This window comes from Carica papaya, chromosome 1 (genome assembly GCF_054855325.1).
Source record: "Carica papaya isolate Zhongbai chromosome 1, ASM5485532v1, whole genome shotgun sequence".
In the NCBI taxonomy this organism is placed as follows: domain Eukaryota; kingdom Viridiplantae; phylum Streptophyta; class Magnoliopsida; order Brassicales; family Caricaceae; genus Carica; species Carica papaya.
Window position 1 is genome coordinate 12470488 of NC_142309.1, and position 17074 is coordinate 12487561.

The following is a 17074-nucleotide window of genomic DNA, read 5'->3' on the forward strand; positions in this document are numbered from 1 at the left end:
ACGCAATGAACGGTCCATATTAATGCGAGATGTGTATAAATATTTTGCATCACACTGAACTCAAACCCTAGCCGCTAGCCTCCCGCCAGGGAAGAAGAATTAGTTGCTAGAGAAGGGTGCCGCCCGCCACTCGTAGCCTCGCCGGAGCCACCTCCGATCGCCAAAAAAGATAAAAAATTCTCCTATCCACTTGAAATTTTATTCTAAGCATCCCCACGATCAAATCGGAGCAAAAGGAACGACGAATAAGCAGAAAATTATGGGTGAAGCCTGTAGCGCTGCCGTAGGCAAAACCCAAAAATGCCTCCGATGAGCCCTTTCTCGTTTTTCGTATCGTGTAATTTTTTCACCATTGTGTTCACCGTTATATTTTCTACAGGTTAAGTGAAGAAAAATGCCCAGTTGTGAAGGTGAGTCAAGGTAGCTGTCGTACCGAAAAATTTCGCCGCTGGTAGGTTTCTATTTTTTTGACTTTTTTCGGCCAACCGAGGCCCCCTAACGCATTTTCTTGCAAGGATGGATATAAAATCGGTCGAAACTAGCCAAAACTTTCCAAAAATGGCCAGGCCAAGGGAAACAACCACCGTGGGCGGCAGCGCCGTCGCTGGAGCACGTCGGTGCTACCGTACCGAAATTTCAAAATTGGCCAGAAAAGGTTTTTAACACCAATTTTGGATTTTTTGGGGTATTTTTAGGTACGTGAAATGTGTTTTAATTTTTGCAGAAAAAATTCAGGAAACTCAGAAAATGCTAGTAGACGTAGTAGAAAATTCGGTATTTAGAACATTGATTCGGGTAAGAATCCCTCACCTTATTCTCTGTTATGGAATTGAAACTTAATAATCGATAATATGGTATTTTGTATAATTTAGAAAATTTTGAGAATAATTACAGATTACCAATGGAAGTGGAACCGATTAGTCATTCATTTGTTGTCTTGTGTAATTGATTGTTGAATTTATACCTTTAAATACATGATGATTTACTCGAATAGTTGAAGGATTCAGTTGTACTTTCTTGATATATTGCTTATCTTGCGTGATTTAATGGTTGATTTGTGAAATTGGAAATTTATATGCAAACGAAAAATTGTTTGGTCATGTGAATTAATGAATGAGAACCTTATTGATATCCTGAAAGATGGTGGACGGACCAAGTACATAGAGAAACTTGCCGTGAACGTTGCATCATATCGAATGGGGTATCGATGGATGGTATTTTTTGTGCTCATACCGACGGGGTATAGAGACGACCAAATTCACCTTCATAACGGACGGGGTATTGAGGGATGACATTTTTGGCACTCATACTGGGCAGGATATGAGGATGACCTGATTCACCCTCATACCGGACGGGGTATTGAAGGATGATATTTTTTGCACTCATACCGGATTTGATATGGGGACGACCGGTTAGTTGACAATGTTGAATATTAGTTCACGCATAGTGGAATATCCCTATGGACCCCCAAGGATACTAGTAGACAAATAAAAAGGGAAAGTTAGTATTCTTACTCACTTGAATATGAGATTATGATGTTATTTGAGTTATTATCTTTAAAAGTCAGTTTTTGAAATCTCGTAATGGTAAGTATACAATAAATAGTTTTATTTATAATAAATGAATGTACTTAAATCAAGAGCTCCATTGGTTGTTTTTATGATTTTTACCAACCTTCAATTTCTGTATCGGTGAGTAGTATGATATTCTTACTACGCTAATATAGCTCACTATTTCATTAACTATTTTAGATCAAGAGGATCAAGACCCAGATCCCGATCAACAAGAGGGTTATGAATAGTTCACAGCCTGGACTCCCTTCAAAAGCTAGTGAAGGTCGTTCTAGAATGCTCAATATATTGCCTTTTATTTATTTCTTTAATTTTCATTTGTTCTTTTAGAAGGGTCATTCTCGTATCTCTATTGGGCATTCTAAATTATTGTGTAAGGAATATAAACCCTAAACTCTACTATTTCACTTTCGCACTTAATTTATGACTTTATTTCCTTTTAAGTTCCAGGTCTTTACAAAAAAATAAAGAAATTATAAATTTGTTGAATGTGTGGTGCATAAAATGTGTGAAATTGCCAAAAATAGGAAACTAATCCTTGTTCTAAAATGAATGTATCATGAGCATGTGCCCTTACACGACATATCACACCAAACACCAACATAGTTTTTTAATGTTAGAGGTGCATATTAAGTGTTTTCAACCACCATACTCTTGTGAGTAAGTAGAAGTGCATTAATTTATTTAGCACTAAATAGCAACCATATTCTTGCTTTCATTAAGAGTATTTATCATCAATCTCTTCTTGAGTAAAATTTAAAATTCTAAATATCTTTTTAAGAAATACTTTGAACTTCATTCTTAAATTCCTTTACAGTTTGTAAGAGAGATTGAGTAAACTTCTTATATTTATTTTTTAGTAAGAAAATATATTGTTAGGTAAGTTAAATACATTTTCAAGTACTTATGTGAAAGAAAAATTAAAAATGAGACGTTGAATCTCCCAATTGAGTTGCTTGAAAGAGTAGAGTAGACGGTGCCAAACCACTATAAAATTGAGTTTACAATCTTTTATCTCTATTCTCTTTTATTTATTCATTATATTTATCTTTATATTGTAGATGAATTTGAAATTACTTAGTTGATTTCTTCCTGGATGACTTAATTTCTTACTTTAAATAATCAAAATTTCAAAAACCAATTCAGTACTCTTAGTTGTCACAATAAATTAAATGTAAGGATTAACAATTGCTATCACACTATTTAACAACTCTCTTTAAGATTTAGTTAGTTATAAATTTTACCTTTTTTTAAAAAAGGATTCCTGTAACTAATTATTACACAACAATCTGTGTATAGATACATGGATCTTATAAAGCTATATACATTCTTTTATTTAAAATTTATATAACTAAATTCTAATAGTAGTTTTTTGGGCTAATAGCAATTCCAAGATTGCCATAAAGTTAGCACTAGAGCTCCCTTTTAAGGAAATTGCCTTATAAGCATTTAATCCGACTTCTCTAATTTTCACACTCATTTTTTTCCTATTTTCTTGGAACAAAATCATATATCAACATCTCCTAAATCCATCATTTGTGAACTTTCCACCCTCTACTTCCACTCCTACCTCCCATACATCCTCAATTATCCTTCCATTAAGTCTCTGGTCTTTAAAAAATGGCTTGCAAATCATGGGCACCCCTCTTGCTATGCTCTCCAACAACGAGTTCCATCCATAATGTGTCAAGAAAACTCTAACAACATAATGATACAATACTTGCATTTGAGGAGCCCATGGCACCGCCATCATGTGATTTAGTCCTCTCAAGAAACCCACATGGTTAATGTGTCTTTGCATTGTCCCTAAGTGACCATATAAATGGCATATGACTGCTCTCCAAGTTAATTTCAGCAATTAAGTGGATGACCCACTAAGTTAGTATTTTATTATCTCATTCACTTATAATGATTGAAACCAACTTAAAAGACACTCAAAATAATAGATAACCATTATAAAAGAAAAGATACCTTAATGGAGTGAGTAACTTTAAAATAAATTATAGAATTATTATATTTTATGGATATTAATCTATAATAATAGAAATGATTATAAACACATTCAATTATCTTGAGTGTGCTTTGGTATCTCATCTCATCTATAAAAAAAGCACAAATTCACCTTTTAAGGTGTCTTCCATAAGATGAAGTTACAAAATTTTGTGCATAATAGTTAGATAGAGAGAAAAAGTGAGTTGAAGAATTTAATTTTTTTTTTCAAGGAGTCTCTCAATCATGTTATGGCTGCATCATCTCAAAATAATATGTAATTCTAACTTTTTGCTATATTTCTTTTCTTAAGATATGTTGAATTCAATAAAAGGATTACTTTAGCATAAAAGTTTCTTATATTTGGTATCAGAGCGAGGTCGAATTCATACATATTAGAATTCTACTAACAGTTTATGTTTATATATATATGTATACTATTACTAATAGTTTATATATATTATATTAATATTATATATATTATTATACTAACATTATATATATATTATACTAACAATTTATATATATATTACTATAGTAATATTATATATATAGATTATACTAATAGTTTATAGTTTATATTTATATGTATATTATAACTAACAGTTTATATATATAATTATATTAACAGTTTATATATATATATATATATTATACTAACAATTAATATCTATATATATATATTATTGCACTAACAATTTATATATATAATTTTACACTAACAGCATATATATATATTATTGCTCTAACAGTTTATTTGTATATCATACTAACAATTAATATATATATTATTGCACTAACAATTTATATATATATTATTACACCAACATATTATATATATGTATATATATTACACTACTAGTTTATATATATATATATGTGTTAAATTATAATTAATTTCATAAATGTAAATAGATATATATGTTTTATACAAATTATGGTTTTCTAGTTTTATGACTTAAGATTTATTATATGACGAGTTACCAAAGTAAGTCAGGTTGATGAGTCTTACGTTAGTTAAACTACATTAAAGAATTAAGGGAGACTTATAAATGAATAATATTTATAATTATAAGATTGAGAATAACCCAAAGGAGAATCACTTTCTACTAATTATGAACTAATAGTTTATTTTGTGTTATTTAGATGGATACCTAAAGGTAACATACAAATAACACAAAATATTAAGTATTTTAAGGCTCTTTGAGAGAACAATTGATATGCTAACATTTTTCCCAAAAGAAAAACTATAGTGATATCAATAATTCATCGTTTACACATTTAATATACTTGAGGCTTTATTGTGAGCATTGTTCTTTTTTAAAGTTCCCACTTCATTGTATTCTCTTACATATGGAATGACAACTTTTGATGGGTCAAATTTTGTGGAGTGGTATGAAAAGGTCCAATTCTCACTAGGTTTATTGGATCTTGATATGGTTTTGATAATAACCTCCTAAAGCTACCGATCATAGTACTCTAAAGCAGAATGAACAATTCAAAGCCTGGACAAGGTCAAATAAACTTAGTCTTATGTTTATGAGAATGACTATTGCCACTAACATCAAACTTTCCTCCCTCAAACTAAGATAGTCTCAGAATTTCTAAAAACTATGGAGGAGCGTTTCAACCGCATCGATAAGTCTCTTGTAGGTACACTGATGGCTGAATTGACCACCATAAAATATGATGGTTAGAAAGAAATTCAACAACACATTTTGAACATGGCTAAAGAGGCTACAAAACTTAAGGCATTAAGCATGAACATGAATGAGTCATTCTCAGTTCAATTTATTCTTAACTCACTTCCTTCACAGTTTGCTCCATTCAAAATTTACTATAATACTAATAATAAACAATGGAATATGAATGAGCTTACTAGTAAGTGTATTTAAGATAAAATGAGATTAAAGTAAGATGGACATAACTTTGCCCTTATAGTTACTCATGGAGTTATGAAGAATAAAGGAAAATCTAGAAAAGTAAAGAACATTCCCAAAGAAACAGAGTAGACCTGGGGAGAATAACCAGAGTTATGATGGAAAATTTACTTTGAGTTGCTACTTTTGTGGCAAGAAAGGTAATGTGAAAAAAGAATGTAATAAATATAAGACTTGATTTAAAAAGAGATGTATGAATCTTTTTTTTGTATGTTATGAATCAAATCTTGCTGAAGTTTCTTCTAATACTTGGTGGATTGATTCTAGAGTCACAACTCATATTATTAATTAATGTAGGGATTCCTTACAACCCGAAAACTGAAAGAAAGTGAAAAGTTTCTTTATATGGGAAATCGTCTCAAAGTAGAAGTAGCAGTTGTAGGTACCTATTGCTTACTATTAGAGATTGGTCATCAAATGGATCTTTTAAATGCTTTTTATATTCCTTCAATTTCTAGAAATTTAATTTCATTATCTAAATTAGATGTTGTTGGATATTCAATTTATTTTAGTTATGGAAAAGTAAGTTTAATATTTAATTCAATGACAGCTGGTTATGGTATTTTATCTGATGGTTTATATAAAATTTGCCTAAATAATGAATTTACACAAGCTTTAGTTACCTTGTATTTAAATATTAGATCAAAACGTGACTTAATTAATGAAAATTCTTCATTCTTGTGGCATAAAAGGCTAGGACATATCTCTAAGGGAAAGAATTAAGAGATTAGTGAATGATAGAATTTTACAAAATCTTAACTTCACTGATTTCCAAGTATGTGTAGATTGCATAAAAGGAAAACAAAGTAAACATATAAAGAAAAGTGTCACAAGAAGTAATGAGCTTCTTAAGATAATTCATACGGACATTTGCGGACCACTCTCCATGTCTTATTTCGCTAGAGAGACATATTTTATCACCTTTATAGATGATCTATCTCGGTATGGTTATATATATCTAATACATGATAAGTCTTAAGCCATTGACATATTTAAAGTGTACATTACAGAAGTTAAGAGATAATTAGATAAAAAGGTTAAGGTTGTGAGATCTGATCGAGGTGGCGAATTCTATGGTAGATATGATGAGTTAGGATAAAATCTTGGTCCATTTGCCAAATTCCTAGAAAAATGTTGCATTCATGCCCAATACACAATGCCAGGTACGTCACAATAGAATAGTGTTGTTGAAAGGCATAATTGTACTTTAATGGAAATTGTTAGGAGTAAGATGAGTTACTCTTTTGTACCTATTTCTTTATGGGGTGAAACCTTAAAGACCGCAATATATATGTTGAACATAGTTCTTAGTAAGACAATATCTGCAACTCCTTTCAAGTTGTTGACTGTAGAAAATCAAGTTTAAGACATTACATATATGGGGTTGTCCAGTGAAGGCCAGAATTTTCAATCCTCCTGAGAAAAAGTTAGATTTAATGACAATATCTAAATATTTTATTAGTTATCTAGATAAGTCTAAAGGGTATAGATTTTACTATCCTAACCATGGTGCGAGAATAATTGAAATTGGTAATGCCATATTCTTACAAAATAGCGAAATTAGTGGGAGTAAAAAACTAAGAAAGATAGACCTTGAGAAAATAAGAGTGGATATCTCTCCAACATTTTTGCATCAAGAAACAACTCTTGCTCTTCTTAACAAGTTATAGAAAATGAGCTACATAATGGCAATGGTTCATTACCACAAGAAGATGTTGTCATTGAAAATGTTATAGAACAACCTCAATCAATACATTTGAGAATATCTCAAAGAGAGAAAATTTGTTATATCATATGATTATGTGATATATCTACAAGAATCTGATTTTGATATTGGGATAAGAACAGATCCAGTTATGTTTTCATAAGCCATGGAAAATGATAATTCTAATAAATAGTTAGAAGCTATAAAAGAAGAGTTGAAATCTATGGACCATAATGATGTTTGGGATCTTGTCGAATTGCTTGATAATTGTAAAAGTGTCAATTGTAAATGAGTCTTCAAGATCAAATGCTATGCTGAAGATAATATCAAATGATTTAAAGCCAGACTAATGGCCAAAGGTTTCACTCAAAATGAAGGTATAAATTATAGAGACACATTATCTCTAGTTTCTAAGAAAGATTCTCTTAGAATTATTATGACACTTGTAGTACATTTTGATTTAGAGTTACATCAAATGGATGTGAAAACTAATTTCTTGAATAGAAATTTTGATGGCGATATCTATATAGATCAACTTGAAGGATTCGCAAAGAAAGGAAAAGAACACTTAGTTTGAAATTAAAGAATTCTATTTATGGTTTTAAACAAGCTTCCAGACAATGATATATAAAGTTTTAAAATACCATTACATGTTTTGGATTTAAGAAAAACGTTATTGATCAGTGTATATATTTAAAAATTAGTGGGAACAAGTTTATATATATTTCTGATATTATATGTGAATGGTATTTTGCTAGGTACTAGTGATCTTGGTTTGTTATACGAAATCCAGAAATATCTCTCTAAAAATTTTCAGATGGTTGATATGGGTGAGCCAACTTATGTTATTGGAATAAAAATATTCAAAGATTATTCTCGAGGATTGTTAGGTTTATCTCAAAAATGATATATTAATCAAGTTTTGGAGAGATTCAATATGCAATTATGTTTAGCCGGTGTTGCACCCATTCTTAAGGATGACAAATTAAGTAAAAGTTAATGCCTAAGAAATGACTTAGAAAGGGAACAGATTAAAAACATTCCTTATGTATTTGTTGTGGGAAGTTTAATGCACGCTCAAATCTGTACTATACCAAATATTAGCTATGTTGTTGGTATATTGGAAAAATATCAAAGTGATCTCGGAATTGAACACTGATCAAAGAAGGTTATGAGATATCTTTAAGGGACAAAAGATTATATATTCACATATAAAAGATCAGAAAAATTAGAGGTGATTGGATACTCGGACTCAGATTATGGTGGTTGCCGTGATAGCTTAAGTCTACTTCAAGTTTTGTTTTTATGCTAGCAAATGGGACAATTTCGTGGAAGAGTGTAATACAGTTTATTACTGTCTCATCCACAATAGAGACAGAGTTTATAACATATTTTGAAGCCTCAAATCATGCTTTGTGGTTGTGGAATTTCATTTTAGGATTTGGTGTTGTTGACTTTATTGCCAAGTTGCTAAGAATGTTTAGTGATAATACTGCAATTGTTTTCTTATCAAAGAATGACAAATATTCTAGTGGATCCAAATACGTGGACTTAAAATATTTAGTTGTTAGAGAAAGAGTCCAGAAACAACATTTGTCGATTGAAAATAGTAGTACCACACTTATGATTGTTGATCCATTGATTAAAGAATTACCTCTAAAGATGTATGCAGAACATGTTATAAGGTTAGGACTTTTGAGTAATCCATAATATGATAATGGATATTTTAGTGGTTGAATAATTGATATTTTACACATTAAAATTTATTTTTGTTATTTCCTATTTTTAATTATAAGTGCACAATTTAATATTTAATCAACAGAAAATGTCTTAACAAGACAAATTATAGATGATATTTTGATATTATGGACTAAATTAGTAGATGTTATTGATATGTGGTGCATAGAAGGAAATGTGACACTGAAGTCATGTGACCACTATGATTTACATTTATAATATAAGTTATTTCAGTATTATAGTATAGTAATTTTGGGTTTGTTTGTTGATTTTATTGCAATCACGTATCAAATTTATGTTACTAATAAATATATTTTAATATAAAATGTATATATATTAAAGTATTCATAATTAATTTTTTGGGTCGAGTGGGAGAATGTTAATTTTAGTAATTAAGTAGATGACCCATTAATCTAGTATTTAATTTTCTTATCCATTTATAACGGTTGAAGCCAACTTAAAGGTACCTAAAATAATAGGTAACCGTTATTAAAAAAAAGTACCTTAATGGAGTGGATAACCTTAAAATAAATTATAAAATTATTATATTTTATAGGTATTAATCTACAATAATAGAAATGGTTATCAACACATTCAATTACCTTAAATGTGTTTTGCTCTCTCATCTCATCTATAAAATGAGTAGAAATTCCTCTTTTAAGGTGTCTTCCATCAGCTAAAGTTACAAAATTTTGGGTATAATAATTAGATAGAGAGAAGAAGTGAGTTAGAGAATTAATTTTTTTTTTCAAAGGGTCTCTCAATCACGTTATGACTGCATCATCTCATAACGGTATGTAACTCTAATTTTTTACTGTCTTTTTTTTAAATGTGTTGAATTCAACAAAAGAATGACTTATGTATAAAAGTTTCTTATACTCCAAATCCTCCACTAGTGCCACAAGCTCAGTAGCCAGAGGTGTTATGACTGTGCCAAAGCTTATATATGCAACAGAAGTAGGGTTCTTGTTATCAAGCCATATTAGGCAACTGTGTTTATCATCTGATAATGGAAATGGTGATGATGATACTAGATTAAGGGGTCCAATGTTGAGGAATTTTTTGAACTATGATAAAGTCTAATTCTTCTCAAGCGTTTAAAGTCACTGCATCTGCTTGTGGCAAAACTATTGCCATTTGATGCAACATCTCTGAAAAGACTGATTCAGCACTATTCCTTTAGGTAGGTCGCTCATTAACATCTTAGACATTCCAGGAATGAAGCTTAAGGTATCATCTTTATGCTCACAATCACCTATCTTTCATAGATTTTGATAAGATCAAACAGTTAGTTAACAATAGTTGAATCTATCAACCGATTAAGATATTTTCTTATCTTATATCTTATCTTATTAATGTTCATGAAAGAGGATACATATAGGGGAAGAGAGAGAGAGAGAAAAGAAAAAGATTATCTGCAAGAGAATTTTTTTTGCGAATGAGATCAATGTAAAGATGAACAGAGAGTGAGGTAGGTCCTGACATCCAAAAGGGTATCCAAGGCACCTCTATCTCCCTCGCCATCTGCTGAGCAAACCAGAAGAAAGCACCACTGATCAAACAGCTCACATTCATTCTGTAGTATTTTTACGTAGGAAATTATTGCATGCAAAAGCTATTTACGTAGCTTTTTGTAGAAAGAGAAAGGGCACCGAAACAGAGTGCAACCCTGCAAACGCCTCTGTTTCGTGCTTAGATGATTTTTGAAGAAGGCAATGGAGGAAAGGGTCTGCCATTTTTATTCATATTTGCATGGCTTAAATAAGCCAGTTTACAACCATAAATCCCATTTTCTCGTGCAAGTGATAGGCTTGCAATTGAATTTAAATTTTACCATATCCGATTACAATTAAATTCAAAAACTGAAATTTAAAATTCAAATACAAGTTGATAAGAATAAATTTTAACTGATTCTTAATAATCTAACATTCCTCCTTAAGAATCAGTCTATACAATTCCTAACTTCTCTCTCATATTTTCGAATTTCTCTTTTCCAAGCGGCTTTGTCAGAATATCCGTAAGTTGCTTATCAGATGAGCAATGAGTAAGCTTGATTTCACCACTCTTTTCAGCATCTCTAATTGCATGGAACTTCACATTAATGTGCTTGGTTCGACCATGCATAACTGGGTTCTTAGCGATTGCTATGGCCGACTTATTATCCACTTGAATTTCGGTTAGTAGAGAGGCATCAAGTTTCAGATCCTGCATTACTTTCCTCAGCCATACTGCCTAATTTGTAACACCTGCAACAACAATATACTCAGCTTCAGCTGTAGATTGTGCAATCACTTCTTGCTTTTTAGATGCCCAAGAGAAAGTACTAGAGCCAAACGAAAATAGATAGCCAGAAGTGCTGCGTGCATCATCGAGACTCTCTGTTCAATCACTATCAGTATACCCAAGTAGCCTTCCTTCTCCCTTTGCCTCATATAAAATTTCATAATTTTGGGTACCCTTTAGATACCTCAATACATGCTTTGCTGCTGCCATGTGAGTTTGTTTTGGAAATGACATAAACCGTGACAGTAAACTCATAACAAATAACATATCCGACCTTGAAACTGTGAGATACAACAAGCTCCCAATTAAGCTCCTGTACCTTCCCTCATCCACATTATCACCTGTTTCATCTTCAGTTAACTTCAGGTTTGGAATTAACAGAGTAGAGACAGCTATACACTCCATCAAATTAAACATTTTAAGGATTTCATGTGCATGCTTTGCTTGTGACAGAAAAATTCCATTCTGAGCTTACTTTATTTCCATCCCCAGGAAGTATGTTACTTTACCTAGGTTAAACATCTCAAACATCTCCTCAAGCTATCCTTTAAATTCTTCCATTTTGCATCGATCGTTTCCTGTCACCAGTATATCATCCACATAAATGGCAGTGATCAGCCTCCTGCCATTTTCATCGTGTTTTATATATAGTGTTGCTTCTGCCTTACTCTTTTCAAATCCACAACACAGTAGGTATTCGTCTAGCTTCTGGTACCAAGCTCGTGGAGCTTGCTTAAGGCCATACAAAGCCTTATGTAGCAGATAAACGTGATCCTCTTTTTCCTCAACTGTGAATCCTTTTGGTTGATCAACATAAATCTCTTCTTGGAGATCACCATTTAGGAAGGCGGACTTGACGTCCAGGTGCATAACCTGCCACTGGGAATGCGCTGCTACTGTTAGGATCATTCTGATGGTTTCGTGTCTTATAACTAGAGCGAATGTGTCCCCAAAGTCAATTCCCGTAGTCTGGGAATATTCCTTCACCACCAGCCTAGCTTTGTGCCGATTTACAGAGCCATCAGGGTTCAACTTGAGTCTGTAAATCCACTTGACACCAATTATCTTCTTGCCTTCAGGCTTAGGAACCAAAGTCCAGGTTTTGGTCTTTATGAACATAGCAATTTCCTCCATCATAGCATCATTCCAAGAGAAATATGTGGCTGCCTCTTGATAGGTTGCAGGTTCTTTGAAGGCAAAATTGCATGATTCATATATCTCAGACTTCTCATCCTAACTCCATTAGCACTTCCATCATTTCCAACTTCCTATCATTTTCTAACTCAGAGGGGAATGGAGCTGGTACAAGTTCATCTCCTCCTGTCACCAAATTCCCTACCTCATCACGTTTTATTTTTTCTTCTGCCCAATTCCAGTGTGAGCCTTTATCTATCACAACATCTCTCCTAATCATAAATTTTCTGGAGCTCAGCATATACACCCGGTACCCCTTTGTCTCTGTACTATAGCCTAGAAAAATTCCAAGCTCTCCCTTGTCATCTAACTTTCTTCTTCTTTCATTAAGAACTAGGCTATAGCAAACAAAGCCAAACATCCTTATGAGAGTAGTCTCAGGCTTCTTGCCATGCCAAGCTTCAAATGGCGTGATCTTTTTCAGGGCTTGAGTGGGCAGCTGATTAAGCAAGTAAACAGATGTGTTTACTGCTTTAGCCCAGAACTGCTTGGGTAAGTGTTTGTCATTCATCAGACATTTCGCTATTTCCACCACAGTTCTGTTCTTCCTTTCTGCAACACTGTTTTGCTGCGGTGAGTAGGGGGCAGTAAGTTGCCTTTTAATCCCATGAGAGCTACAAAAATTCCTGAATTCCTGTGAATTATAATCAAGGGCATTATCAGTTCTTAACATCTTAAGTAAACACTCACTTTTCCTTTCTGCAATCGATTTGAACTCCTTAAACTTACCAAACACTTCAGCTTTGTTTTGAGAAAGTAAACACAGGCAATCCGGGTCTAATCATTAATAAAAAGGGAGAAATACCTGCTCCCATTCAAGGAATCTTGGCTCATTGGCCCACATATATCAGAGTGAACAAGTTGAAGCTTTTCTGTTGCCTGTGTGCTAGCTTGCGCAGGGAATGATGTTCTGTGCATCTTGCTCATTTGGCATACACTGCAGATAGTATTGGTTTCACCAAGTGTAGGGGGATTGAGACTCGGGTTCTCAATTTGCAACTTCTTCAAGCCGGACATATGATAATGTCCAAACCTTCTGTGCCAAATTTCTCCCTCATTTGCACTAGCATAACAGGCCATGTGTGTTGGCTTCTTCATGCACAGCAGGTAATTCTGATTAATCTTTGGTGCTATCTCGATCTACTTCCCATCAGGATCATAAATCCTGCAACATTTGCTCTTAAAAAGAACCTTATACCCATTATTTGTCATCTGATTCACACTTAACAAATTTTGCTTTAATGTAGGTATAAAAAGCACATTTGTAATATACCGTGTACCTAGGTGGGTATTTACAGAGACAATGCCCTTACCTTCTGCGTTCTCAAACTTGCCATTTTCCAACCTCACTTTATCTTTCAGAGCTTTGTTTAGGTAGGTAAACATGGACTCGTTCTTGCACATGTGGGATGTACACCCACTGTCAACGATCCATTTTATGTCATCCTCATTTATGACTTCATTTGAGGCCACATACAAATTTGCTGAAGCTTCACCAGTTGCTTCGGTGATGTTTGCTTGTTGAGGTTCTCCTTTAGGTTGGCCTTCATTCTGCTTCTACTTCAACCTACAGTTTCTTTCCTTGTGGCCAAGCTTTTTATAGAAATGGCACTAAATTGCCTTCTTGTCCTTGTACCAACAATCTTTTTCTAGATGGTTGGTCAATGTGCAAAGTTTACAAGGAGGAAATTTTGATTGCTTATAACGGTTTTGGTTTCCATGTTGCTTCTCAGTTGAGCTCTTCTCTCCAGTCTGTTTTCCTTTGTTCTCAATTCCTGCTTTGGCTTTTATGAACAAAGCTCCTTCTATGTAATTAGTTTCCCTTTTATTGGCTCGCTGCTCCTGCGACTCCAGCTTATTGATAAGCTCAGCTGCAGTGATGGTATTGGTATCATTCAGCTCTTCCAACATAGAGATTTTGGACTCAAACCGAGCTAATAAACTAATTAGAATCTATTTTACCACCCGTGAGTCAGTTTCTCCCAGCAGCTTTATTTTGTCCACAACATTCATCAACTTAGACGCGTACTGTCTCACCGTCTCATCTTCTTTCATCTGTAACATCACAAACTCTGCTTTTAGTTTAAGCAGCTTCGTTCTCCTGCTTCTGGTACCACCTTCAAATTCTTCTCTAAGTTTGTCCCAAGCCAGCTTGGGAGTTTTGTAGGGCATGATCCTACTGAAAACCGTGTCTGAAATAGCTGAGTGAATGCAAGCAAGTGCACGAGGTTTCTTCATAAGTTCCTCTTCATGCCTTTTGATCTGAGTTAGGGACGTAGTGTCCCACAATGGAGGCGGCTTAGTGTCGTCAAGAACCACATCCCAGAGATTCAGAGATTGCAAATGAATCTCCATTTTCAGTGCCCAAACATGGTAATTTTTGCCATTGAAGTGTGGAGGTGCAGATGAACCAGAACAGGTTGCCATTTTTGTAACAAGTTTTGGGATTTTTGGATTGGTAGGTAAGCTGTATTATTTTCACAGATCCATCAAGACAAGAGGCTCTGATATCATGTAGTATTTTTACGTAGAAAATTGTTGCATACAAAAGCTATTTATGTGGCTTTTGTAGAGAGAGAAAGTAAGAGAGAGAGAGAGGGCACCAAAATAGAGTGAAACCTTGCAAACGCCTTTGTTTCGTGCTTAGATGATTTTTGAAGAAGGCAATGAAGGAAAGGGTCTGCCATTTTCATTCATATTTGCATGGCTTAAATAAGCCAGTTTACAACCATAAATCTCATTTTTTCGTACAAGTGATAGGCTTACAACTGAATTCAAATTCTACCATATCTTATTACAATTAAATTCAAAAATTGAAATTTAAAATTCAAATATAAGCTGATAAGAATAAATTTTAACTGATTCTTAATAATCTAACACTTTCCCTATCTACCTCGATGACTTTAATGACATTTTTAAAAGTAACCGGAGCAGATTTCAAGAACAGCTCGGTGGGCTCCTGGGGCTTGCCAAGGAAGACATAGCCGTTCGGGACACCATCAGCAACGTTATAGAGTTTTTAGATTATTGAGGTGTAGGTTGGAGAAGTTGGAAGAGTTGGTCTCTTAGTGCTGATGAAGGAGAAGATTGTGCCGGCAGCCGCAGTAGCTAGCTAGCGGGTCATGGCCAGCAACGAGGCGGCATAAGACCCAAAGGGATAGACCAGAACTGCAACGTGAGCCTGCGACATGCTTTTGCATTGCGGAAGATATGTACCTTGCATATTTTACATACACGTATACATATACGTAGATATATATCTTGGGTATTGACGTCCAACCCCCTGGGAGTTAGGGTTACGTTGTCATCCACTTTCTCAACTATTTGTTTATAGAAAAAATTTGAGGAGATTCCTAGGAAATGCTATTTTCATTAACATTATAATATTTCATTGATTTAAATTTCAACTTAATTATAGTTTTATAATGAATTTTCTAAACTTGCAATTTATTTCTTCACCTATATTAGTACATAGTAAGATAAAAGCTTGAGTCATAAAACCACTATCAACTTCACTTTCCTTCCAATTGATGATTGAAGAATTGGAACGGTGGGTTGTTTCTGGAAGCACGTGGTAGATATTTTCTTTTCTCAAAATTCATTCATTTAAATTTTATCCCATTAATATATATATACACACACACACACACACTTATAATACATATACATTTTTTATTTAAATTTATTCATTTATCATATTCTTTTACTTTTATAATTTATATCATATTATAAATTTTATAACTATAATTATAAAATCTATTATATTAATCAAATATATATATATATATATACACACATTCATGCAGTGCTATTTATATTATTGCATGCAAATATATATTGAAGCATACTTATATTGTTTTAATATTCTTTTAAACATATATAGATTATACATACATACAGATTATTATTTTAACCATATATACCAAGACATACAAATGTATATCTCATATGCGCATTAGATATATAACCATTTGAATCATATATAAATATTTATAGGGATATAACTCAATTTTAAGTCACCCTCACACTACTCCAAATCCTTACCATCTATCAATTTAAGTTTTTCACTTAAAATCAAGCAATGACAGAATATATTTTTCTTAAACATCATGCATGCCACTGGTTAAACAATTTAAAGAAGAAATAACATAAACAGAATTAATCAAAGAAAACAAAATGCTTGTCCTCGTCGGTAAACTTGCATGCATTAGCTTAAAAATCATTAGACATTATATATTAACATTATAGGTTAACCCTTGATAAGCTGATTTCAAGATCAACATATATTTGTATCTTTAGTTGAAATGGATGAAAAAATGCCAGCATTCTCTCGGTATCCAGTCACGGATTCAAGATTCTTTATTCTCGAGTTTCGATTTTTTACTAGGAATGCATTTAAAACTTAATAAAATCAAGAGTAGGAAGCAAACGACGGAGAAAGGGAAAGAAAATGGCTTACCGACACCCAAAATTAATAACTTGATTATTTTTTATTATTTTTCATTAATTTTTGTTTTTATTTTGATTTATTTATTATTTAATTACGCACAAAAACTTAATTAAGAATTTAATTTCGTACATTAATGTATATTTATTTTAATTTACAACGGAGTATTACACAAAATTAAAATTACTGTATATTTATTTTAATCCTA

At 32.9% G+C, this 17074-nt stretch overlaps 1 protein-coding gene and 1 pseudogene across 1 annotated transcript; both read right to left on the reverse strand.

Moving 5' to 3' along the window:
- Window positions 1-3084: 3084 nt before the first annotated feature.
- LOC110816341 (anthocyanidin 3-O-glucosyltransferase UFGT-like) lies at window positions 3085-10517 on the reverse strand (annotated as a pseudogene).
- Window positions 10518-13559: 3042 nt separating this feature from the next.
- On the reverse strand, window positions 13560-14330 carry LOC148269219 (uncharacterized). Its single transcript, XM_088212282.1, has 2 exons — window positions 14040-14330; window positions 13560-13976 (listed from the first exon to the last, which is right to left on the reverse strand). The coding sequence occupies exons 1-2, from the start codon at window positions 14328-14330 to the stop codon at window positions 13560-13562; spliced, it is 708 nt and encodes a 235-aa protein (XP_088068408.1).
- Window positions 14331-17074: the final 2744 nt, after the last annotated feature.

Coding starts and splice junctions, on each gene's coding strand:
- LOC148269219 (XM_088212282.1), bottom strand. CDS start 14,330: ATGTTGGAAGAGCTGAATGATACCAATACCATCACTGCAGCTGAGCTT. Junction 13,977..14,039: donor GTTGGTACAAGGACAAGAAG/GCAATTTAGTGC, acceptor AGGTTGAAGTAG/AAGCAGAATGAAGGCCAACC.